Here is a 27,009-nt window from a genome sequence, read left to right as displayed (position 1 = left end):
CAGGCTTTGTGTTGTGCAAGACCTCCATCCTCACCTCTGTTTAGTCATCGACCTATTTGAAAAGATTTACATTCTCTTTTAGGGCTAAATTTATTGTGTACATAGATCAACTCTGGTGTGCAAAGCTTGTACCCGTTTCCCATCTGAGGAGCAGCTGTGGAAGGGGGAAGTTGGAAGAGCAGATTAATACAAGTCCTGCACATCCTTTTCCCAGGTTCTTGTTTGCTGTTTGGCTCCAACCTCTAGGCTGTGATGCTCTGCTCTTAGTCAACATTTTTTCCTTCCTTCTTTTGACTTCTCACCTATGACATGACAGAGGCACAAAGAGGAGATTGCAGAATCAGTAAGGAACACAGTGAAAGAAGTGAGCCACTGCCCTCACAGCAGTTCAGTTGGGCTAGTGGAAATGGTTTGGGGATCAGATGCAATATTGCAGAAGTTTAGCTGTTGTTTTGAACACTCAGCCCGGGATATTTGGGCGTGCTGCTGGCATGGATGCTTTCCTCTCAATCCTACTTCAGCTCCAACATTACCTATTTTCATTCCATGTGCTACAGGTGTTCCAGGAATGTGCTCCCTGCCTGCCCTTTCCCATCCCTCTCACACATCTCTGGGTGTCCTGTGTATTGCCTGACACTGGAGAGCAGGCAGACCACTCCACTGGGCTTATGCCATTGGGTTTTCCCCTTGTTTTCTGTTCATGATGCTAAACAGTATCATTTCCTGTTGCCTTTAGGTGAAGATAAGGGTAGGTAAAGCTTTATTTTAACTTCTCTACATTCTGATGTTGATTTAAGTTACTTTTATGGAGCCATGGAAGTACCTGAGTTCCCACATGACTTGAAACTTTCTGTGTGCTCTCTCTTTTTGTGCTGAGGGGGGGATCCTGGTATATGCCTAGTTTAGAGCATAAAGTTTCAGTCTTTTAAAATTTCTCTCATTTCTTTTTCTTTGGTGTAGTCGTTCCCTATAGTATTTATTTTAACACTGTGGCCTCAGACAGCTTTCAAATCTTGTTAGCCCTGGTCAAAGGAGCTGTCTGCTGCTCCTGGAGAGGATGCTTTGGCAGGAATGGGGGATCTTTTCTGTTTCTCTTCTTTTCAGGACTCCAGACAAGGTATTGTAAGCAGTGTCCATTGACATTGGTACTTACTTGACCCTTTTGTCTGGTCTTTTGTGCTTCTTTTCCTTGTTAGTTTTTCCCTCAGTGTGCTCCCAAGGTCTTTACAATTTCTGTCCTAGGGTGCCAATGGTACTGTGTGACTCTTAGAGGAGCCTTGGCTGAAAAGGGATTTCTGTGCACTTCAGGCAATATATCTCCAAACTTTCATTTCTGGTGCATATTAAACTATTACCAGAGAGCTTTAAGAACAGATTAGAAATGAACAACCCAACCCAGTTCCTCACTATTCTTGCTGTGAGAAAGAGTTTCCTAGTAGCAGTTCTGTTGTTTTTATAAAGGGAAAGAAATAGCCTATCAAAGTGAAGGTTTATATGCCTGTTGTTTTGCACAAGTAAGGCTATCTAAAAATTGAGATTTCTTCTACATGACAGGGGTTTGAGTGCTCAAACTCCTTTGTTTTATAATACACAAGGCAATAGCAAGAAAAGAGCAAAAATGTATGGAAGCTGGCATGTCATACTTTTTTTCTAAAGATGGATCATCTCTGAAAACAGGCAGAAAGAGTTGCTTGTTTTGTGTGAGAATCACTGACTCTTCCCACACTTCATTTCCTCTAACCTTTGTCCCTGTACTCATATCAGTGCATTTAAAATATCCAGTTCCATGCTGTCTTTGTGGCTCTTGAGGTCAGAGGAGATGCTTTTGTGTTGGGTCATGAAGCCTGTGGTGAGTCACTTTTAAACCATATACTCAATCCCTTTTTGAGTGTATTCTCACATCCAAAGTATTTGACCCCATATTCTGTAAAATGGCTTGTTTTGGTGGGTATGTGCATGAAAAATTCCAGTCTGTGTTCTTCTGTGGCAGCAGCTCGAGTTTCCTGTCCCAGAATTTAAGTGAGCTTGGAGTATATGCTGTACTTCCTTGACAACTTTCTTGATGAATAAGGCTTTGAGAGAGAGCAAAAGTGCTAAAATAGCTTGAAGCCAACCTTTCAATCTCATCAGGTGTATCCACTCTTCAATTATTTTACTTTTGAATATGTAACTTTGCATTTCACTGGCCAGTCACGATCAGGATTCCCTAACATTAAGTTCTCTCTAGTTCAGAATACTCATTTGGTATTTTAAATCAAAGTACTCCTCGAACATTAATTAATACTGTTTCTTGTTTCACTTGTGTGGTGCTGGTAAATGTTTGACCTGGGCAAGCACCATGAAAAACTTCAGTCTGTACATTTACATTTTTTAATAAACTGCTTTGCTCGTGGCACTTTTATGTTTGCATTCCACAAACAGCGAGTGATTGAGTTTTACAGACAGAAATGATCAGAGGAATGGAACTTTAATTTTGCAGGAAAGTAACTGTGAACAGGATCTGGTGAGGTCCTGGATGATTTATAGTGGTTGTGGTTTGAGAAGTGTCTGTGCTCCAGGGGTGGTTTGTGTCTCTTAATGTAGCTGCTGGTTGTGGGTTTTTATGGGGTATCCCCTTTGCCTTGTTAATGTGAAAGTAGCTGTTGGAAAACTGTCCTGTGAAATGAGGTCCTCAGATCCCAGAGGAATTTTCAACTGGCAGAGCAGGTGAAGAGGTAGACTAAATTGCCTGTAGTAACTGGCAATTCAGAAGAGATTTTTATGGATAGATTACAAAAACCAGTGCTATCCCTGGTAGTCAAATACTGGACTTACCTTAGGTAGAGTATTAATAAAAATAAAGTATTCTCAAGATTTATTTTGAGACTTATTTTTTGTGATCTGAATGGTTTATATTTTCTCATGTGAGATCTGTAACATGGGAATTCAATGAATTTTGCAGGGTTGTATTTGTTAGTGGTGTTAGTTTAAATGGCAGCTGATGCTATCACGAAGAAAGTTAACTCAGAATAAAATGAACTGTCCTAATCTACAGGTGCTTAATACCTGCAATGAAGGGGTAGGTAGCAAAGCTTTCCCTCTGGGTACCAGAGGTAACCACAGTTACTGGTTTTAGCTGTCCAGGGGCAAATAGCACAATTATTTGTACAGTTGTCTCATGGTGGGGTTTTCTTTCCTCTCAATTGATGTAAAAAGTTGAATAATTTCTTTCATGAGTTTGAAGGGAATCAACGGGGAGCTGTTCTTGCCTTTGTCTACAGAGTTGAATATATACCTTTCCTGTGGGCTTAAATTCCAGAGAACAGGAGGATTTAATATATATGAAATGTCTTAGATGTGTCTCATCCTAAAGCATTTATACAAGTAAGAGTAGAATACAGAATTGTACATGTTTTTTAAAAATACATTTTTGCAGATGTTTGGCAGCTGTTTCCAAGGTCTGAGTACAAATAGCTTTGTTAGTGTTTGCTGCAGAGACTCAGACAAACTAAGCCTAAACCTCAGCTTTACCTCTTTCCTTTCTTTCCTTAAGCTGCCTGGAAATGCAGTGGAACTCTGGACTTTTTGGTTGCAAGTCTTTGTTTTGGTCTCTAGTGTTGCTTTGTTTTTACTGGCAAGAAGTAAAACTAAAAGCAGTTGGCTGTTCTCTGGTATATATTTTCTAGTTTGACAGAAAAACCTCTGTCCCATTAGGTTTGGCTTGCAATTTTCCTAAAGTCACAAAAACCTTTGTCTAATGAGTTGCCTGTAGGGGAAAAAATCAAATCTGACTTTTTGCAGTCAAGTATGTTGGATAACATGCTTCTGCTCCAGCTTGATGGAAGAAAATGCTGCTGTCAGAAGGAATCTGAACTTCCTCTGACAACTCCAAAAGTGTTCTGGTTTTAATTGGAGATGGACTTGCTTCAGTTTTCTTTCTGATGTTCTGGCTACATGTGGATGGACAGGGAAAGTGATGGTCCTGTGGGGTTTTTTCCTCAATAAATCATCTGAGTTTAGATTGTTTACAGGATGAAGCGTTTGGGTTCTGATGCTTAGATAAGGAATACTGTGGCTCTTCTGTGACACAGCAGATGATATATATTTTTTTTAATTTAATCTGGGATCCTCTGAATGGCAAAGTTTGGAGCTATTTATTCTGGCAAAGAAGGATGAAAGACTTGAGGAGAAAAATCCTCCACTCAGCAGTAACGTTTCTAAAACTAGAGCTGGCAATGAGGTAATTGGGACTCCTGCAGTGTTTTATAATCAGACTGTAAGTTGGATTTCTGACTGACTTCATATTTAAATATGCTTAGCTGTAATAAATAATACGTATTTATAACCTTACCTTGGGAGGGCTAAATAGTTTAGAAATTTGTGATTTATTTTTTTTTTCAACCTTCAATCTATTGCAATGTAGTCATTGAAAAGACAACGTTTGCTCTTTTCCCAGTGTTTAGGGCCATGTTAAGACTTGGCATGGCCTTGGGATGAGAAGAAAGTCAGTCTGGATTTGACAGGGACTCATTCCATGACCAGACCTGTGCAGACTATATATAGAGTCCAGCTTTATTTCACTTACCTTGTGAATGACTTCACACAAACGAAGCAGGTTGTGTTTTGTGGAAGCCATGAACATTTTGGAGAGTACAGTGATTGTTTTGCTTCGGGTCTGGAAGAGACTGTTCATCTGGGGTGAGTCACGAGGCAGGAGTGCTCAGTGTTAGAGAAGAACTAACTAAGAAGTGTTAGAACCTGGGGCTGGTGGTGTAACAGTGTGGCCATGAACACATCCTGCTCTGACTCTGCTTGTCTCCTGAAAAATAAGAATGCAGGTGTGCTGTGCTGAGTTGGTTTGCCAGATGAAATTATTTGCACATTTTTAATACAGTCTTGCTATTGGAGTAAAATGATCTGATTCTTTCAAGAGGTTGATTGTGACCTTTCATTCATTGCATGCATAAAAGGCTCTTGAACTTTAGATTATTCATCACCCCTGTGCTTATTTCTGCTGCCCTCTAGTAGTGTTGTTAATAGTGCAGCCATAGTAATGATGTTATGGAAAAGCCAGTCATTCTGTCTAGCTCCAATTATGGATTTGTTCTCATCCTGATTCTTCAACTACCTTCTTTTAATTGTTCCTTTCTACTGTACAGCTGTGACTAGAAATTCAATCCAACAGTAGCTTTCAGTCTACTCAAAACACAACTCAGCTATTTTATTTCCTGGTAGAATAACATAAGTTATGTCAGGGCCTACAAAAGGTAATGTGAGAAGAAATTAAGAAAGCTTAAACATACTTGTGGTTTTGAATGGTGTTTAATTACTCACGGTTTCATTCTCCCCTGTGCATTGGTGTGTGTAGTAGCACTTAGATATTTATGTTGTAGAAGATTTTTTCTTTCATCTCCTGAGTAGTTCTTTCAGGCTGTGTTGGTACACTCTGTACAATTATGTACAAGTGTTATCTCTTATGGCATGCAACCAAAGTGTCCAGCTAAAAAATTTAAACTGGAAGTTGCAAAATACTGTTGTATGTTTTCTGGATCATGAAGTCTTCGTTTCCTGGATTAATGAGGGAAGAGAGGGAAAGAAAAAGATAAATTAAGCCACGTTTTTGATAATATAGGATGTTCTCTAGGCTCCTAAAGAGATTTAACTAATGTTAGTGTGTGTGTTGGTTGAACCTTTTAAATCATCAAATGCTGCTGTTAAGAAATAAATCAGTCTCTTTATTCCTGCTTAGGTGGTTGCAACACACTTAGTAGTGTAGCAGTACAGTGAACTCAGAGCTGCTCTAGTTTGAATTAGTTTTATTTGGAAGAGATGCTTCCTTGCACTGAATTGTAGAGCTGATAAAGTTTAGAGTTTAACATGAATTTCAATTTTATTTTTGCATTTGGGTGGACATAGTTAAAAAATGAAAATAGAGTATATGTGTGAACCATTAAAAAACTAAGTGTATGTTGTTTCTTGTGCCTTGAATTTAGCTGGTTGTGTCACACGAGATGCTTTGGGCAGAGTTTACATTGACAAAGCCACACAAATATTCAGAACAGATCTAGATGGGACTTGCCAACTGTCCTTTTCAAGCCCTCTGAATTCCATAAAGGCTCCAGTTAGAGAAGCAGTGATCTCTTTTCTTCCCCACTACTGTTCTTTTCCTCAGGTTATTGTTTTGGCCATTTTGTGTGATCCCTGAAATAAATATGTGGCTCTGCCATGGGGTTGAAACTAGTGCATAGTGACTTTGGAGCAAAGGTATGAGGGAGTTGTCCCTGAGAAATGGGACTGAAAGACTTGTGTAGGTTCCCATCTGTTCTCAGTGAGCTTTAGGGGAACTGTTGTTTTCTTGCTCTCTGGAACTTATTAGAAGCCGTTGTAACTTCAGTGATGTTACATTTTCTTGAGGATGTGGCTCAGTCATCTGAGAGAGTTAATATCTAAAACATATGGGTTAAATAAAAAAAAATAAGTGTGTGTTCTCCCAGCTTCCTGTGTTTGTGTTCTGTTTCTGTGTTGTTAAAGTTGGTGTCCATCTGCCTCCCTGCAGTTTGAAAGTGAGCTTAGGCTCTACAGCTGCTGCCTAGGGCCAGATGTGAGCAGACATACCAGGACCTGGTGAGAAGGTCATGCTTAAGCTTCCTTTTTTGAAAATATTCGTTTAGAACTTTTGACTGACAAAACAAAGCCTGTGTAACATAAAGCAGAACTTCATTTCTCTCTTAGTTGACAACTTCATGAAGCAATTTGTGTTGTATATATTTAGTAGCTGTCCTTAAACAGCTTTCTGGGCATCAGTGAAGAGCTCATTTTTCAAACCAGTGGGAATGTTCAGATTTCTTGTGATGTATCAAGTCCCAGCCTTGATGTAGGTTCTTTTCTATATGTAGGGGAGTATTGTTTGTGCTGCCTCCTTTAAGGATTAAAATCTTCTTTGTTCCATCAGAATATCTCACCACGTTACCTAAAAGTATTATATTATTTGAGTTTTCTTCCTTTTTGTGTCAAAGATGCCAGTATTTGAAAGAAAACATGATGTGGAGTTGTGATTCAGAGAACTGCAGATGTTGCTTGGAAGGGACATCTGGTGGGAGGTCATCTTAGTCCAGCCTCCCACTCAGAGCAGGACTGTTGCCAACACTAGCTGAGGTCAGTTCCAGCTTTTAGCATTTGGGATCTGCCAGGATAGACTCCATCAGCACCTCCCTGGGAAACACAACCAGCCCAGCCAATCTAAGGAGTTTGGTTCTGCCATCTCTGCTCTGCCACCCGGCAGTTTTAGGCACCTGTTAGATTTGCCCTCGGCTCCCTCTGCCAGCCTGAGCAAGCCTGCTTTCCTCAGCACCCCTTATTCAGGCAGGTGCTCTTGATCCCTGAGCACCTTGGAAGCCTTTTGCTGGTCAGTCTCCAGCTGTGCCACAGCTCTGAGGCTGAGCCCCCAAAACTGTCCTCAGCCCGTGGTTTGTAATGGTAGGGCAGGAATTGGATTTCCTCGTTTCTTGCTGACCCTTTCCTGTACAGGAGTAAAGGGAGTTTCTCTGCCAGGGGTCAATGTCTGTAGCACCTTGAACCAGTCTGCTTAGCTTTAATTATTTTCTAGATAAGGACTAAGAATGACCATTCTTAAGGATGGTCTAAGGATCTTGGCAGTTGGAGAAGCAGAAGAGAAAAGGGTGAATGTAGTACTTGTGACAGAGATCTGCAAAGTCTGTAAGATGCAAGAAGCAGTATCACTACTTTTGTCTGTAGAAAACCTTTATCTCTGGAACTGGGGCGGGATGTGGGAAAATATATAATATTAAAAACACAGAGCAGGATTTTATGTCTCAGATCACTTAGATTTCAATACTGAGTGGAAAGCACACCAATCCGTGGGAAAGCCATATAAGATTATAGCTCTCATCAGTCCCTCCAAGCCCAAGTGTACAAGCTGAAAGGGATAGCAGTACTCAAGCTGAAAGGGATAGCAGTACTCAAGCTGAAAGGGATAGCAGTACTCAAGCTGAAAGGGATAGCAGTACTCAAGCTGAAAGGGATAGCAGTACTCAAAAGTGACTCCTAAATTGAAGGAACAGCAGTTTACCTAGTATGGCCCTTCAAAATGGGCAACTCATAATCTTAAAGTGAGTTTAAGTCTTCTGGGATTTTTTTTTTCCTCACTAAAATACAACAGTTTTGTGTTTTAGTAAGAAAGAGGATGAATAAATTTAGTGATGCTTTGGATTTCATATCGCACCTTAAATTCCAATGGCAGGAAGCAAGGTTACAAAAGGAACTGATTGTAACTTGGGGGGCAGTTTGTATTGAATGAGAAGTATATAGTGCCTTAAAGCACTTGATTCTGTAACTGTTCTGTAGGACTCAAAGGTCAAAATAGTCTTAACATAGCTATGTTCTCTTACTCAGCAGTAACAGTGTGCATGGATTAATTGTGAAAATGTGCACAAGGAATTATCAAGTACAACCTTAATTTGAAACTTCGAAGGGGGACTTGGTTTCAGTTTTCTTCTGGGCTCACACAAACCTCTGGTGAGGGGGCACACTTGAGAATAAACAGGCAGGTGGACTGGAAGAGCAGGATCTATGTACCTGTGTGCTCAGTTTGATGAATGAAAATTTATCCGGAGGGATAAAACAGAATGCTGCAGTGATTTCCAGCAACACTGTGGCTTTGGCACAGGGCTCTGTTAAAAGGGGAACTCTGAACTGAAGCATCATTTATGATGTTTCTTCTCTGACCTTAAGCACAGCTGCCCACAGGATCTGTCCTGAAGCCAACCAGCCATGACTTGCCAATTGGCTTACGGGGTAAAGAGATCTGTGCTGTGTTAAGATGTTTGAACTGAAGTGCTGCTCAAGAGAAACAATGAGATACTTTAACCTTTCTTACCTTTATTTTTTTTTTCCCCCAGAGGTATGGAGAACTTGGTAGCTGGCTCCAATCTTCCTCCACTTTTTACAGATGAGGATGGATCCAAGGAAGGTGGTGAAATCAATGTAACTGGGTAAGCAACTCTTTCACCTTCAGCTGGTAGATACTATGTCTGGACTTGCCAGGGAAACTGTTTCAGTGGAAGGAGGGCATTGTAAGTAATTTTTTAACAAAAAAGAAACCCAACAAAAATCAATCTTTTGACATTTCCTTGGTCTTGATAGAACATCACAGGACTCTGTTTAGGAGAAACCAGGACTCTTCTGAACTGATGGAAGTGGTCACAAACTTTTTTTTTAATATCTCTTACCTTTAAAAGGTAAATCTCTAGGATTTTAGTCTAAGACAAGGGACATGATGGGAGCAGAGAGGGAGGATGTATCTGTGGGCTGTAGTAATTTCAGTTTATTTCCATTAAAGATACACTGTTCATCACTGATCTCTGAAAATCACTGAGTCTCATGACTTTCATTTTTGCCAGACTGACTCTGCTTTTACAGACTGCAACAATGGCCTCTTAAAATTACAATGCCAGAAGAAGTTGTCTTTTAAGAATACTCGAGATTCTTGCTGTGTACTTGAAACTTCTTTTCCATTTTGCAAAGCACCAAGCAATAAAATTCAGACTTTCTAGGCAGGTAAAGAGCTGTAAAAACGAACATGGACACATTTGCTTCAAGAGGGTCTGAATTTGGATTTATATATCTGGGATTTCAAACTTTCTGGTGCCAAATGAGACCCATGTCCAGATTAGGCTTGTGTTTAAGATGTGTCAGCTGAGGTTTCATCAGTGTTTGCTGCAAATGGCTGCATCACATGGAAGTTTTTGCTGGATGTGTCGTTTAGAGCTTCCCTGCCAAGGGGGAACACATAGGAAAGCTGAAATGTTCTTCAAACCATAAAAGTGAATCCAGAACTGTATCATTCAGTTTGACACATAGCAAATGTAATTCACTTACAGGAGGGTGTGTGCCCTGTTCCCTTCTCCCTCTCTAACTGCCAGTAATATGAACTCACCCTGGTGTCTGAAAGTCAGGTGTGGATCTCCCCAGCCCTTGTGTCTTTACCAGTAATTATGCCACAATTGCTGATGGTAGTAATAAAAATATGCTTTTCTCTCCAAAGACAAATTTTCCCATGGGCATTCAACTAACAGTTGTGTTAATGTAGCTCAAATTTCTGTGGATGTACTCTACATTAACAGGAACAGTTATTTTGAATATTTAAAATTTCCCATAGACACAAGGAGCTGTAGACTGGAGTAAATGAACAAAGGAGGCTTGAAGCACAGAGTGCTATAAAGGAATTTTCATGAATGTAACTGGGTAAAGCTGAGTTACCTTTAGCCTGGCTCAAGAAGAGTTTAGAACCTGAGATGAGTCAAAAATCTTCTATTAATTTGCCCACTGAGCACAGTGGTGAGAATGTCCAGGGGGGAATGTCCCAAAATGTGTGCTCATTTCTCAGTCTACTTTCAGGAATACTTCTGTGGGCTTGCTTTTGTTTTTGCCTCCAGACAGCTTGTCCTTTCCTGGAGGAAGGTAGATTGATACAGCTCTTGCAGCAAAATCAAATAATGGCCATTCCAGAGCCTGTTGGGAGCTCGTCGTGTTTGTGTTTTAAATACCCACATGTATCAGCAGGAGATTACGTGGAATAAAGTTCAATCCAAAATCATACACGACCACAGACCTGTAAATGTATTCGTGGAGAAATATATTAAACACATCCCAAAAGGTGTATATTGGTTGATGATGAAACTATTCATTTCAAATTCTTTATGGTATTTTTGAAGAAGGGTAGATTCATGCTCTCTGGTGTCTGATCCAAACATATATTTGACTGACAGTTATTTGTATAATGAAATACTTCACTAAAAATGAAACAAAATAACACTTCAAAAATCAAATTGTCTTTGAAAGCCTATGGTAGCTCTGGTAGTTATAGCAGTTGCTTGGATGGAACAGCCAGTTCTTCAAAAATCACTTTAAAATTCCTTTTTTCTTGCTAGTGTGAGAATGAATATATTTGCAACGTTTTTGCATGTTTTAGAAGATTAGGGAGGAAGTGATTTAGCAATATGATGATTAAATTTTTTGTTCTGCTCTTATGTGCTTTTTCAGATTAGCTAATTCGGAGAGTTCATTCAGTGGTGGAACTTCACAGCCTGTGAATAACCCAGATTTGGTGGAGGACTTGTCACAGGCTCAGCAGCTGCAAAATGAGTCCTCTAATGCTGCTGAAACCACTGAGCAGAAGCCTGAGGAGGAGGTGAGATGAAATAATAGTGACTTCTCAAGGAAGCAAAGATGTGGAGTTTTCTCATTCTGGTTTGTCTTACCTACTCAGAATTTTTTTTACAGGATCACATATCTTCACTGTGTGCCATTTTCATTCTCCTGTGCTGCCCAGCTGCACACAGATAGCCAAGCAGAGCTGGCAATTAGAATGTGCAGAGAACAGCACTGATTTTTTGGTGACTAAATTGAGAAGGAGCTGAAGTTTGACAAGAAAGTGGTTTGGGGTTTTTTTTCTTTTGATAGATGCATTTGATATTCCTCCTTGTAGATTGTTTTCAGCTGTGAGGTCCTTTTTTAATTATGTAGTAAAATTCCAGGAGGGAAACTAAAACTAACATGATGGCAGGAACATGTTGGTCTGGGGAAAGATTAGAAGTACTGAAAATAGTTGTGTGTACACAGCATTAGAAAATAGTGTTGTCCAGAGATTGCTGTAGAAATAGTATGAAGCCAAGAGGATGAATGATAATGATACTATTCCTGTGAGCTCACGGTGTGCCCCAGGCAAATCTTACAATATTCCCTCCTTTGGAGTTTGTTGGTTGCTCCATTGGAGGTGATTAGTGGGAAAGAGAGCCTACAGAACAGATGAGAATAGAAAAGCCTGTATGCTGTCCTCACCCCCACATTTTGGGCACATTATACATGAAGGAGAACGATTTGGAAGGGGCAAAATAACTAGTTATCAACTGCTAACTAATTACCCAAAATCTCTCCAAAAGTGATACTGAAGTAAATGACTGGGAGGATGAGAATAATTAAAAACCAAAGTAAATTTAAATCAAACAAGCAAACAAGTAATAAAAATATTTGCGGTTGCCTTAGCTAAGATGATCATGTCACGGATTATCAATTCTTTTGATTTTACAATCAAGTTAATGCCAATGATATTTTGTTGTCCCTTTGGATCAGGGAATACTGTAAAGAACTTTTCATAATGAGACTTCTTTGGGTTTGCTTAGGGAAAAGTCCTGATTCCTCTAAAGCAAGGTTTAAAGCCTACATCCATGGAGAGGATGTGTTGCAGCAGCGTATTCCTGATGAAGTTGTTTGAGACACGGATGTTTATTCCTTCCAGAGGTGGTTGTTTTCATCCAGTCTGAATTGTCTTGTGTTTTCATTTTGCAGCAGCAAAGGACCAAACGAGGAGGCTGGGCCAAAGGGAGGAAGAGGAAGAAACCCCTCAGGGACAGCAATGCCCCCAAATCCCCCCTCACAGGGTACGTGCGGTTCATGAACGAGCGTCGGGAGCAGCTTCGAGCCAAGAGGCCTGAGGTGCCTTTCCCAGAGATCACCAGGATGCTGGGCAATGAATGGAGTAAACTGCCTCCTGAGGAGAAACGGGTACCATTCAACTCCCTTTTCCTTCTTGGATTATGATTACTCTTAAATGGGAATATTGTTGTTCAGTGAGGAAGTTAACATAGGCTTTTGACTGAAGTTGTGTTTGGGAGGATGTTTCAAAATAAGGGGCACAAGTCTTTCCTGAGTTCCAATGGTGAACCTTGGTAGGGCCATAGCATCTCATCCAGGTGTGACTTGAGAACTGTATCCTCTAGGTAATGCCAGAATACAGTCGGGATGGGGGGGATTGCTCTAACGAGACATCCCACAGTTTATGGGATCCATCTGGAGTAACTGCTGTGCTCAACTCAGATACAGCTGAGACCTGTAAGGTCAAAGCCTTGGGATGTGGTGTTTTCTAATTGAGACTACTGTGGCCTTCTGCACTGTCTGATAAGTGAATGAAGACCAAGGCCATCTGGACTGGACCTTGTTAATTGGGTTAATTGCTAATGGATGTCTTACTATCCACACCTGATTGCCAGTCGGATATTACAGCAAAGCAGTTCTTAAATCACAATGCAGCTTGATGCTCTTATATGAATTGATCAGGATATTTGAACTCTCAAAAGTACTTCAAGGGTAAGGTAATACTTTAAAGTTTTTATGAATGAAAAATGAGATGCTTCAAAAAACAAAATTTTCTTTTGTTGCTTTTTACTAAGCTTGTAGAGTACAAGGTATGCAGAGATGATATAAAATGGTGCATAGGGATAGTGATTTAACCATAATGGAAAATGTGTGGCAAGGCAAAGCAGTTGATTTGGTAACAGACAGTGAGAATGATGTTCCTTGGAGGAAAATCAGGATTGCCCTAAAGTAAGGTTTGAAACTTAGATCCGTGGAGAGGATGTGTTGCAGCAACATACTCCTGATGGAAATGTCTGCTGGGAGAGAAGGGAAAAAGACATTCTGCCCCTCAGTCCCTTGCCTTTAACATATTCTTATCGTGCCTGAGGCAGATTTTTAACCCAGGAAAAAGGAAATTGAGTTCAGATCTCTATTCTGTGTACTGCTTTTTAAATCCCCAGGGAATCTGTCCTTGAGTAAAGCTGTAAGTCTCTAACTTAGAGCAGGTCAGAGGAAGACTGCTGAGCCCTTTCAGCAACACATTGCTGGAGATGGAAAAAAAGAATATCTCGTGGAAGAATACCATGTCCAAAAGCAATGCCAGCCCAGCATCACCAAATTTGCACTCCAATCCAGAATGTTAACACTGTCCTCAGCAGGGTCAAAACACTGTTGCAAATGCATGGAATTTATAACTTATATGTACTGTTGTGATGACTTAATGAAAGTAAGTCATACCAGGCTGACTAAGGTTCAGTCTGATTTAATACTTACATCCACTGAATTTTAAACTCCTTAGGAGGAAGAAATGGGAAGGCATCTTTTTTCTTGAAAGGATACCATTAATAAGCATTGTGACCATTCATTAAATGTTTCTCAGTTCATTAGTTCCCTTAAAGAAGTCTCCAGGGAAGCTCATTCTGTCATGCAGATGTGTGAAATACCCTCAGCCCAATAAGAAAGGTTTCTATCAACCCAAATGAGGACAGGTTATATCACTTAAAGCCAGGCTCTTACTTTATGCTACTCTTGGCAATAGCCATCATGTTTTGTTCACCTCTCAGATGTGCCAAGTGCATGGTGATGCTTTTTGTCTGTGAGGCATGAAAAACAAGAGTATATTTGGAACCCCACTGTCACAGGTCTGAACCATAAAGCATCATCTGATAAGGTGTTCTCGTTTGGCAGCACTTAATCCTGGCCACAGAAAAGGAATTCTGAAATGTTTGGTCTATAATGTATAGGTAGCATTCAGTTAAATAGAGTAGCTTAGTGGCAAATTACTCCTAGCTCTAACAAAAATAGGGTTAACAGAATAGTTAGTTGCCTTAAAAAAAAAGAGAAAATAGGACACCAGCATACAGTCATTTTATCCAGAAAATTTATGTCTTTGCATCTCAGATACGTTCTCATTGTCTCTTCACTCCTTTCCTGTTTGCAGAGGTGACATGGATCAGAACTTCATCTGACAAGTTGTTTTTCTTTCCTTCTTCCCAAAGGGGAGGAAACTCCCTGAAACTCTTGGACTTTTTTGTTTCAGCGCTACCTGGACGAAGCAGACCGAGATAAGGAGCGTTACATGCGGGAGCTGGAGCAGTACCAGAAGACTGAAGCCTACAAAGTCTTCAGCAGGAAAGCACAGGACAGACAAAAAGGCAAATCCCACAGACAAGGTATCGAATGGGACAGAAAAATGTGCCGAGCTAGAGCAGAAGGTTCCCAGCTGGTCATGTGCCCTGACACTCATTTAAAGCTTTTGTAATAAAAGTGAATGTGTTCTTTCCATGGCATTTACATCAGCTGTGTGTAAAGTGATTAGATTGATGTAAATTTAGCTGTGTCTAGATTGTGTTGGAGGATGTGCACCGAAAGCATCAAAGTTAGACACAGCTTCTGTTGGCTTTCCAGGAAAGCTGCACAAGTTGCCTTGTCTAGAATTGTTGTGTGATTATGGTTGTGTAACTGCTTTCATTCTTTGGTTCTTGTTTTCTCAAATCTTGTGTATTTTGGGAGACTGGTTGTTTGTTTTCTTTTTCAGATGGAGCAAGACAGCCAGCTCATGATCATGAGGTAAACTCCTTCATTCTACACTTAACATCAGCGGGTAGATTTTCAGGTGACAAAAACTTCTAGTGAAGTCAACCCCCAGTTTATGCCAGTTGAAACCCTAATCAGAAGAGTGTGAATTTTTCTTTCTATGCAGGTTTTGATCAAAAGTTTAGAAACAACTGAGTACTCTTATACTCATTAGTGTGATGAAAACTAAATCTCGTAAGTCTTGGGCAGGTGTGAATGATCTAAGATGAAGTGAAACAGGGTACACATAAAACATAGGTCTGTTTTGTTAAGGGTCTGTTTGTGATGTTAAGTCAGTCACTGGGTGCAAGTCAGTATAATTGAACCTTTACCTGGTGTTTTAGAGGTTCAACTTGCAGAATTTTTATTTAAAAATTTTTTGAAGCACAGAATTTTTATTATTTGGTAAGTAAATATCGAGATAAAACTACCAGATAGCTTGAGACCCTGATAAATCTGCCAGGTTAGCACCTTGAGGTGGCTATTTTGAGGTACTGATTTTCTGCAGCAACACAAATGCTCGTGTCTTCCTTGAGAGGAAAATGGGTAAAGCAACCAATAACTGGAAAACATTTGGCTTAAACCTCCTCCTGCCCTCCCCCTCCTTCTGCATATGTAAATATTGGAAAAGAGTGATAATCTCTGGAGATAAAATGCCCTTGCTTAAGTTGATGACACATGTAACAAATTTTGTGCATCCTGGTTGACTGTGGTCTCTCTCCCCTCGAAATGCTGCAGCTTTCTCCAGTTGTATTACCTGGGGCCACAGAGCTTCTTTCATGGTTACCAATAAATTGCAAACTAAGAGCAATGAAAAATCTTGTTTATACACAGCCTCTTCACTTGTAAGCAGTAGGGCTTTCTGAAAGATCTGTTTTTCTTGGTGAGGCTTTTTGCCTTGGGAAAGCAATCCAGTTGGTTTCTAATGTGTTTATTACAATGGTGACAAGGCTGTGCACTGCTGAGAGGCAGCTACTGGTCTTGTCAACCTGAAGGAAAATAAGTTTCACTTTCAGGAAAATGCTTTGGTAGGATGTTTTTGATATGCCTTGTATTAACTTTTAAAGGAAATTGTGGTAAGATGAACTTTTAGAAATACGTGGTCCCCAAGTTTTCTGATTCTACAGTCACTGAATCAAAGTTTCTCTTTAATTGTATAAAAACACGTTACTGAAGGCTTCAAGTTCTAGGTTGACTGTGACTATTGCATAACCTTTAAATTATACAGGTGGCAAACTACAAATTCAGAGTCTTATCTCTTTTATCCTTCTCACTTAAGCCATCATTGCTGCTATCTCACATCATAAATGTAGTTAAAATGGAGTCCTCTTCACTCTGTGGGACTTTTAAGCTTCCTCAGATACAGTTGAACACCATGACATAGTTGAACTAACAGCATGTTAGACATCCTTCTCTGAAACTGTGCCTTTGACTACTTGGTGGTTTTCACCTTTATAATATAAAATCCCATGTACTTATCACCTAATATGCTTTCATATCCTTTGTGCAGGGAAGTCAAGTATTATAGTCCTGTACAGGAATAAGCAGAAAAATCTCGGATTGCTTTTGAAATATGTACTCAAGTTGTTGCTGGAAGTGAGACTAGAGCTTTTTGTTGTCTTGCTGCTTTCTCCTGTCCACATTGACTATTGTTCCTGTGTTTGTGATTAGTAGGTACGAGCTGATTAAATTATGTCTTGAGAGAATATAAGAAAATAAGGTCAAGGAAACCTCTTTCCTCCCCTTGCTCCACTTCAGTGTTCATGATTTAGTTTCTGTGAGTCACTGTTGAAGTCATTCTAAACATTGTATATATAGAGATGACCTCTAAAAAGTATTGCAATGGGCAATTCAGATATGAATTATAATATAACCAAAGGATGAGAGAGAACATTTAATCGATATAGACTTGAAAAACATGGATGTGCTGTCTCATGAGCTCATCTGTGGGCATGAAATAGAACATTTTTCTTCCTCCAAATTCTAGTTTCATACATATAACATATGGCAGTATACACTGGAACTGTTGTCATCAGCAGTGACTGAAATCCTTGATAATTGTTCTCCATTGTTCTGGTGTTTTTTATTTCCTCAAGCTGCTCGATTCCAAGTAGGTCTATCTTCATGCAGACTGTTACACTTCTTAGTGGTAAGATTTCTAAGATTTATGCACATGTCAAGGAGATCAGGTGTTTCCTGGTGGTATCCACAGCCTTTGAAGACAGGGAAATGGCTGCTGTAGTAGGAGCACATAGGAAAACCATCTTCTCTGAGAACACTTAATGAAGTAGTATGATTATTGTATCTGTTCCTTCCATTGTCTGTAGCCTGACCATACCAGGAAGGGTGACCTTAAACCCCCCAAATCTCAGCTTTCTCTTTACCATACTTCACCATGTCTCTGAGAACTTCAAGTCTGATTTGTTCCAGAACCTTCCAAGTTCAACCTCAGGTTTAATAACCATTTGTTGACAATCTGGAAGTATATCAGTCTTGTTTAAGGCAAACGATAGAAACAGTTTTGGTTCTCTTTTGGTTTGAGGGGATGGCTGAAAGACACATAACCTGAACAGGCTGGAGCTTTTTCAATAGGAGGTAATCAAAGCCTTGTGATTTTAATCTTCAGTGAACCTCAGAGTGGCTTAGGCACTTGAGAGTTCTCAGGAGAATCTTTTACATGCTGGGTAGTGTGTTCTGCAGTGGGAGAGTGCTGATGGTTTTCATTATCACGCTTCTGTTTAGTAGAATTTCTTGGTTGCCTTTTGGAAGCTGAACAATTTCATCTAATGGCCTTAACATTTCCTGCTTTTTACCTGAAGAACCTGTATCCTAGGGCTGCCAATAGAATACCCTCTTCTCTTTGTAGTACTCTCTCCTCCACCATCTGTTCTCTAGGAACCAGTGATGATCCAAGCCCGTGCCTCTTTGCATCCAGGTAGCAATGGCAAGCATGAATTAGAATGTTTCAGATGGATATCCTGTAGGTGTTCTAACTGCCAACATTTAGTGCATATTAATGTTGAGATCCTAGATTTTGGGGTGAAATTAATTCCTAGCTATCTAGGGAGCGTTCAGAGAAAATGAGTAAGTTCTTCACATTTCTGTACATGACTTCTCATTTCTAAATATGTACTCTTGAGACATTTTCCCTGTAGCAGCATGTATAAAATCTTCAGTGAAAAGCACGTGTGATCAGGAACCCAAACTGAAGCCCTGCTGTGCCTCTGAGAGCTGGGGAGGTTTGTTACCCCTTCCTCTAGTCTTGCCTGTTTCTAGTGTGTTGTGTCTTCAGTTGATCCATGCCAAGTGAGATTTGAGTTCTCACTCAATAAATACAGAGCTCCTCAGCTGTAATTCTACCAGACAATAAAAGTCAGCTTATCTTTAAAAGCAATCAATTGACAGTCTGTCTCTTCAGGTAAAGACAGAGTACCTGGTTGGTTGACTGCCAAATGGCCTTCAGCTCACCCCCTCTAGCCCCTTTATGTGGCAGACACCAATATGATACTCTGAGCTCAGGGGCCAGAATTCCCTTCTCAGCTGTTAAACATTTAGGTTGCCTGCTGGACACCAAATCATGTGTAACACTGCAGTTCTGGGCCATGAGTTTGTGGTTCATTGTCAATCACGGTGTTGGAGAGTTTTGAAAAGCTTTTGTTCTCCACAGACATTCTTGCATGCTTAACTTTGTTTCTGTGTTAAGGTACAGATTGATTGTAGTTGCTGCAGTTTATCAAACCAAATTTTCTTTGGCTTTGCCAATAACAGTGCAGGAGCTAAAGTAAGGATTAATTGCCCTTTGACACGCAGAAGTGGTGACTGAAGTATATTATAGTAGGGGGTTTTTTGCCTTGAGTCAAATCGAGTTTTTTAGGGCTTTTTTGACTGAGTTATAGAGCATTTCCTGATTTAAAAGTGTGTTTTGGGTTTTTTGCATTGGTGGTGAAAGGCCAAGAATCATGAAACTTGCTGTGCATTTTCCTTACTCTGTCTCCTGTTTGTTGACATTTCTGTACAGACTATTTCAGAATGTGTCGTTGATGGTGGAAAATATAAATACATTCACATAGCTTTAAAACTGAATCATTCTTGTGTGTAATGTTGTTAGAGTGAAAGGGTGTATTTTAGTATGTTACACGATATTTCTTGATAATGGTATTTGGCTGTGATTAAACCTGTATCTTTAGCTGAGATATACCCTTTGACTTGTCTTGGTAGAAGCTGGAAGTGTCTTTTATCCATACAGCTTTTTAGCTGCCTCAGTTTTTGGTCTCCCTGCTCTTCTGTTTTCATGATCAAAACAGTTAAATGAATTGCTGAAAACAAAGCGTTGAGCTGTGTTATTATTCTTCCTTTTGCAGAAAGAAGCAGATACAAAGGAGAGATCTGTCTTTGACATTCCAATCTTCACAGAAGAGTTCCTGAATCATAGTAAAGGTAAGTCAGACTCTTGCAGGATCCTTTCCTTGCTTTTCTAGAGTTCTTGCCAGATGCTGCCTGGCTGGAGAGTCCTTGCACTCTCCCATCTCAGCTCAGGTAATGACTTGGGTACAGTTTCTGCTTTTATCTTACCTCTGTATGAACACAGTAGCTGCAAAGCAGTTTTTTTTTTTGCTTTGTCTTCCCTAATTAATCTACTTAGAGAATGTTTCTGATGTTTAAGCTCCCTTTGCTGTTATTCCAGGCAGTCCAAGCTGGATCTACTGTTCTACAGAGCAGCCTTGATTAGAAGGGACCTTAAAGATCAGCTAGCTCCAAGAAACACCTAAGATGTAGCATGATGATGATTCAAGCTGGTTAGCAGTATTTTATCCCCACCACCACCACTATGTGGAAGAATCCACTGATACTTTTTCTGTTACTCTTTTTTTTCATAGCTGTGTGTCCCAAGAGCTTAGTATTTTTTACCTGGAGATTTTTTTGATGGAACAGAATTCAGATTCAGTTACTTTTCGTGATGATCTGTAGAAAAGTATTTTTGTAACTGATATCTTGTTTGCTGCTAAGCTCTGTCATTCTGAATGCATTTGAAATTAGTCTTGCCATCTTCCTCCCTAAGCAATTCCCCTATTCACTTCCATTCTGATGCTTTGAATGTTTTCTAGTTTGTCTGTCTCTCTAGAAATTTAAGTCTGCTTCAGTGCTACTGTAGGCACTATTGACACTCTGTGATATGATGCTTTTCATCTATAAACCAAAGCTGCACTGTTTACAGTCGTTAGTTGAGCACTCTAGAACATTCATCCTAGGTATGTTTGTAATAGTTTTTTGACTCCCTGGGAATGGGTCGATGTTCACAGCCCGGGAGGCTGAACTGCGGCAGCTGCGCAAGTCCAACATGGAGTTCGAGGAGAGGAACGCTGCCCTGCAGAAGCACGTGGAGAGCATGAGAACTGCCGTGGAGAAACTGGAGGTGGATGTGATCCAGGAGCGCAGCCGCAACACGGTGCTGCAGCAGCACCTCGAGACCCTGCGCCAGGCACTCACCACCAGCTTCGCTGGGGTCCCACTGCCAGGTAAGACTGTCTGGCGTGTTAAATTTAACTGCTTGCGTGTATACCATGTTGTGAACTCAGAGCACGTGGCCTGCTGTGATAGTTCTGTGCTCTTGGCTGTTTCTGAGCTTTTGTTGTAGTAGATGATGAAATATTTAAAATGCAGGCAGGGGGAAGTGTAGTGTCAGTGCTTTATTTCAACATGACATTTATTTTCTTAGTGCTCTTACTCTTCCTAATAAAGTGAGACGCGCATTCAGTCCTTGCTCTACTTGACTTATGAAAATGTTACTAGATGGAGAAGACAGGACCTGCAAGTTCTTTGATTAAAAGAAAGGCTGTGTCTGTATTGTCAGCTGCCAGGGAATCCACTTAGGTACTATGAATGCCCAGCTGAGAGAGTTTGTTATAATCAACTGTGAGACCCAAATCAAAGAGAACCATGCTTCATTAGTCCTCATATCCTTGGGATTACTCACTTTGTGGAGTTAGGGGGACATTGTTTTACAGAATCTGTCACAAGAGGTGGTGCATGGCAAAATCACCTCCTACAGCAGTTCGCGCGTTGGCACAAATCACCCTTAGTGTGAACTTTTTGGAATTGCTGTGGTCATGGAAATACCCTGTGGCTCATTTTAACTGCCTTAACTACAGGTAGCGGGGAAACACCCACGATGGAAACTATTGACTCCTATATGAACAGACTGCACAGTATTATTCTGGCAAACCCACAGGAGAACGAGAACCTCATTGCCACCGTCCGGGACGTGGTGAACAGGCTGGAGCGCTAGTGACTGGGTAAGTGTTCCCTCCTAGGCTGCTCCTGGCAGCTCCTCTGTACCTCTGGCACCTGTTCTGACGCTGATTCTTGTGCTGATCACCATATTGTACAGTCAAAAAGGTTTCTTCCTCAAAGCCGCGGGAGCAAGTTGTCTTAATGAAAGTCAAATTGGGTTGAAAGTATCCAACGGCATTAAAGGGTTCTGAAATTCCCCTTAGCTCCAAAATCTTTTTGTATTTGTATGAGGTGAGTAAAAGTACTGACAGAATGGTAACAGGGTGACTAATTTAGAGGGAGATTCCTTTCTTGAGTGAAGTAAACCAGAAAAATGCAGCATTAATTGTAGAATCTGGTGGCTACAGGGAAATTTTATTTGTCTCAAGAGGTTACAGGGGAGCTCAACTCTTATAAACTGAAAATACTCTACAACTACCTGCTCTGTAGCACCTGTACCACAGCTCTTCTGTTTATGAAGGTTTACATGTAAATGAAGCAGTGATGTATGGTTTGGGCTATACATAGCATTTGCTGAGACTCTAATTTCATGTGGCTTTTGCATAGATTATTATTGCGCTCACGATTCTGTATTTTTGCTCCTGTTCAACAGCTTAGGAAAGTGTAATAGAGAACAGAGTAGAAAATCTACAAAGACATAAATACCAGTCTTTCTGCATTACTGTGCTGCTTTGCATTTCCCACACCTCCTACTCCCCCACTTCCCCATGGTGCACAGCACCAGGCAGCCACGAGGAGTTTGCCCATTTCTGTTGTAACAAAGTACATACCTGCATTCTTCGGGCACTTATTATGTAGAGATCTACTGCACATGTCTTGAATAGTGTTTAGAAATGCAAATACAGCTGCCTTGTACCATCTGCAAATATGAAGACAGGGCTTTTCATCCTTTCTGGTTCTGACCTTTTGTGATACTGTGTAGAACAGTTAATTACACATTTCCCATTATAGTGTGGCTTGAGCTGGAAGATCATTGTCCTTCCAGAGGGTAGCCAGATGGAACGGACTGTAGTTCTAAGAGATGACTGAGCTCCCAGCAGAATAAAGAAGTGCCTTTACTGCTGCTATTTGTGAAGGGAACAGCTTGTCGATCCAGGTCTGGGATTTTTCAGCAGCTCATCAACCTCCTCATTTTCGTATACTGTTTTCAATTAGCACTCAAGCTCAGAAGAACTGGGGGAGGGGAGGTTTTACAGAAAGGATAAGAGGGAAAGCAGTTTCTCATCCATCAGTTATTAGAAGGGCGTGCCAGGCCCTGAAATGGGTATTTGTCCTCTAAGCACCTTGCCAGAGAAATTGTATCTCAAGGCTACTAAAATCTAGACTTTCATTCTCTTGTCAGATGGCTTCATATTTCCTAAATGTTGGACACTTTCTGTGTTCCTAAAAATGCAAGTATAATTTTCTTGGATAAACTGGATTGGGCTGTAATCGTAATTCCTGTTTCTACTTTCAATTTGAAAAATAGTACTCCTTTCACTTTCCCCTTCCCACCAAGACCTTTCCTCTTTTCAGTAGCAAAACAGTGTGAAGTAATTAAAAATGTGATTTATAGTCACCTAGTTTCACTATATAAAGACACACATGTAACTAAATATAATGGTCTAGTAATTCATTGGGACTGTTAGTCACACTGACTTGCACTTGGCAATGATTATATTCTCTGACAATTTTGGAAGGAAGAAGTTTGGGTTTTGTTGGATACAGACCTAGAAAATGGTAGAGATTCCCTAGAAAGCAAGGAAGCTTTGTGTAGAAAGGTTCACCTGGTACATGATAAACCATATCAACAAACTGTCATCATCAGTGTGCCTTTGTTAACATGCATATGAAGTATATTAATTCTGAATGTCATCTCTGTCAACCAAATGATCTCTTTGAGGCTGAGACACATTACAAATCAATACCATAGAAAACTGTTATGATACTCCTGAAAACAACTGTATTTCACAGATCTGAGGTGTTTTTTGGTGGCTTAGTGCATTGTATTTAGGGAATAAATGACTAAACTGGTGAGTACTTTGGTTTTTCTGTACTGCATGGTAAAAACTTCTTTGTGCAAAGAAGAAGGGGAGAAGAGGAAGGGTTTTGTTATTTAGAATCTGGATGGAAACAGAAACTCAGTTCAGTTTTGTCTCTATAGGCTGCTTTGCTATACTTAACGTTGTGTTTTCGGATAAAACATCCAGAAAATGACGCCACAGTGCCTGTTTAGTCCTGGCAGATTGTAGTCTTCTAACACTTATTTTCTGTTTTGTCTGCAGGTCTCGTGACCCGGGGAAGCTTTACAAATTTTTTTTGGCCAGTGTGGAATAAGAAGCCATGAGGGAAAGACGAGGGTGGGAGGGAGGATGGCAGGATTGTCCTGGGCCCTTCCCATGTGGTTTGTCAGGGAGACAAACAGATCAATGCATTAAAAGGTCTTAAGAAGCCACGGACACCGCCCACTAAACACTTGGAACTGTCCTCTGTGTGAACATTTACGAGCATGCAACTTTTGTGCAATCTACATTTTTGCTGAGTTTTGCTGGGTGTGAGGGTGCCTGCGTTCTGTGGACTGGCTGGCTGTGGAGATGGAATCTCAGCTCGTGAAATGAAGTCAGCGTACGTGTTGTAGTGATAACTTCGATGTGTTATATTGCCTGATGTCTTCTAGTGTCTTTTTGTTTTCATGTTTATCCTGTGGGGTTACCTTCCTTCACTTGTTTTCTTCTTTTGATCTGGTTCACTGATTCTTGCAGTCCTGGATAGCAGCACTTGTGCTCTCTGCTGTAACAGGGAGTCTTCCTTGGTACACTGTCTTGTCCTATGCTGCCTGCTATGTTTATATAAGCTTTTCCTAAGCAGAATCCTGGGGGTTTTTTTGTGTTAGCCTGCAATTTCTACCAAGTGAGTTTGCTCCCTGCTAGGGACTGGCTGTGGCTGATGCTTTGTGACTTGATTCTACTATGAGACAGACTTCCTCTCTCCTCCTTCTCTCTGAGCACCTCTCTTGCACATAGCATCCTGCTCTTCTGTGAAAGTCTCCTGTTATCTCTTGAAAATGTTTGCAGAGCATTTTACTATCACAAAGGTCAGTGGAAATCAAGATAGAAAGTGCAATGTTAGTTCTTCTCAGCAGGGATAAATAGGATTCTCTGTTTTAGTCTAAAACCACAAAGCTTGCCCTTCCTCTGATACATGGCTCACTCTAATTTAATGTTACTGCCTTGTTCTTGAGAGGGTGATCTCATGGGGAGAACAGTTCTCTCTAAAAAGAGAAATGAGCAGGTGGATTGCATTTTTTTTTTTTATTTCTCTGCCCTCCTGAAATCAGTGCTGGGAAGCCAGGTGCCTGGAAGCAGCACATATATTTTTGCATGAATTATTAGAGCAGAGAAAGCTGTTAGCAGCTAGGTCCACATAGCAGCCCACAGAATTCTGCATTCCAGCCTGTATGTGCTCTCACCTTTTGTACAGTTCAAGTACAGCCCGTGGAGCCTGCAGCATTCAGCATTTCATGTTCCAGTGTGACCTAAATGGCCTTTGAGTTGCATCAAGTAGAGCTCTGCATGCCTGAGTCTGGAACCTTGCTGAGCTACACCACACCTCCTGTGAAAGTTGAAGGCACCCACTGTCTGCACTGACTTATGCAAAACATTTGCTGCCCTTTGGTTCCTGTCAAACTGTTGGTTTGGCTCAGCACTTGTGGGACATCTCTGGGCTTTATGGTAGTGGTTGAAATGCTCTTTCTTCCACGTGACAATCTCTTTGCTTCTGCATAAGATGTCTTTTAAAATTCCCTTTGTAAATTGGAGGTTGCTTTCATTACTGGAGTGTGTTGCAGACACCATCACTTTAATGTATCTGTGACACAAATATTGTGAAGATTAAAAAGCAGTTTCTTCTCTTCCTGTGCTGTACACATGGACTTCATGCTGGCCTGAAGCCATCTCCAGGTCAACATATTGTATACCCTGGTCTCTGCTGACTCCTGGGCTTATTGCTGTAGCCAAGCAGCAGGGATTTTCCAGGTAAATTCAAGTCTTCCTTCAGGGAGGAAACTCCTTTCTGTGTCTTCTGTTTGCTTTCAAGACTTCACAAAAAGGAGCCTCAGTTTGTTGCATTGACCTCTGCTTTCTGTAACATAGATGAGACCAGCTGATGTTGACATGAGTGGGTTCTCTAATGAATGTTGTAAATCCTACAGGTTGTTAATGTCTCCAGAAGAAGCACCAATACCTTAATCTCCTGTGTGTATCTTGTTTTTTTTAGAACTGGTGATGTTTGACTGTTGTAGAAAGTGGCCAAAGTGCACTGCATAGCCAAAAGCTGATTTACAAAACCCTGAGGTCTGTGGCTTCCTCCCTAATTCCTGGAGTCGTATCCCATAAAGACTCCAGAAATTCCATGTGAGGTGACGGAAGGATGCAATTCCAGGCTGTAACACATCCATGCTGTCAATAAGGGGTGGTGGCTGCAGAAGCCCAGGGCAGCTCTTGGCTCGTGGCACATTGCTCAGCCATCACTCTGCTGAGCAGCATGCAAGTGTTACGGGATAGAAAATTTAAGGTGATATTAGCTGGGGCTGACAAACCTCTTGCTTTTTCCCACAAGGAAGGAAGGGAGTTGGATTATCCATCCTGAGGCATCTGGGGGAAGACTAAGTTCTTGTTCTCTGGTGATGTGACAGATGATGTTTTGTCTCATCAAGAAGCTTCTTATTTACATTGATTAACCCTATAAAATGGATTTTCTTTCCAGTGTTTTCAGAGTGTCACTTCAGTTTACAGTTTTCAGTGTTGACTGATTAGAAAAAGGAAGTAAAAAATGAAGTGTGTGTCAAGGAGAAGAGTGGAATAAAATGCTTTTGTCACTTAAAGAAATGTTAAGAGAAATATATGAAAACAGAATCCATTTGCTGGATTAATGTGTTCGGAATTGTTGAGATGCCAAGTTTTCTGTACAATGTTTTTGTAATTAAATTTTGGAGCTCCTTTGTTTTTAAGAAGTTGATGTTGTTGTTTGACACTTGCTTCATTAAAATTGTTCAACGTTGAATCCATTCTGATTCACTTTTAACTGCATTTTCCGAAAGAACTATTACTAGCATCGATCTCTTGTCAGAGATTTTGGCACCTGCATGTTAACCTTTGAAAGGAAATGATGTACCCCCTCCCCCTCTCCATCTGAAGTGTCTCCTTCTGAAAAAACCAAAGGAATTTAGGTTATTATTTATAATCATGAAAACCTCAGATCTTTGGTTTTAGCTAATGGTTGTCAGGGTCCTTCCCCAACTTGTGTAACTTCAAATTCATCATATCTCTTGCTGAGCCCTCTTTTGACATCCTTGTCTTCCTTTGTCCTCCCCAATTTCCCACCACCATATTGATTTTGTTTTCCTGTAAGAACCTTCTGTATCATACCTCTTCCTCTCTACTTGGTTTTCTTTTCCCCTACTGAATTTTTAATTATCTCTTTCCTGCTGCTCACTGAGAATGAAGCAAAACTGTAGCCTCATGACATTTGCAC

At 40.6% G+C, this 27,009-nt stretch overlaps 1 protein-coding gene across 5 annotated transcripts in view; it reads left to right on the top strand.

Annotated features, from left to right (window-relative positions):
* HMG20A (high mobility group 20A) overlaps window positions 1-26,542 on the top strand; it is a 39,389-nt gene extending 12,847 nt beyond the window's left edge. For 3 of the 5 annotated variants that reach the window (XM_027712268.2, XM_039379263.1, XM_027712265.2), the window contains 9 exons: window positions 8,898-8,990; window positions 11,041-11,188; window positions 12,346-12,561; window positions 14,672-14,804; window positions 15,170-15,201; window positions 19,569-19,644; window positions 20,508-20,723; window positions 21,357-21,500; window positions 23,763-26,542. In XM_027712268.2, coding sequence (XP_027568069.1) covers window positions 8,902-8,990; window positions 11,041-11,188; window positions 12,346-12,561; window positions 14,672-14,804; window positions 15,170-15,201; window positions 19,569-19,644; window positions 20,508-20,723; window positions 21,357-21,493 — 1,047 coding nt within the window. In that variant the 5' untranslated portion in view covers window positions 8,898-8,901 and the 3' untranslated portion in view covers window positions 21,494-21,500; window positions 23,763-26,542. Of the gene's footprint in view, window positions 1-6,995; window positions 7,135-8,897; window positions 8,991-11,040; window positions 11,189-12,345; window positions 12,562-14,671; window positions 14,805-15,169; window positions 15,202-19,568; window positions 19,645-20,507; window positions 20,724-21,356; window positions 21,501-23,762 lie in introns of all 5 variants that reach the window. The other 2 variants (XM_027712267.2, XM_027712269.2) reach the window with 2 other exon arrangements.
* The last annotated feature ends 467 nt before the right edge of the window (window positions 26,543-27,009 follow it).

Source organism: Pipra filicauda, unplaced genomic scaffold, assembly GCF_003945595.2.
Source record: "Pipra filicauda isolate LSUMZ 115617 unplaced genomic scaffold, ASM394559v2 scaffold161_size1661140_pilon, whole genome shotgun sequence".
Taxonomy (NCBI): Eukaryota; Metazoa; Chordata; class Aves; order Passeriformes; family Pipridae; genus Pipra; species Pipra filicauda.
The sequence above is the reverse complement of the archived record's forward strand: the minus strand, read 5'-3'. Positions and strand labels throughout refer to the sequence as shown.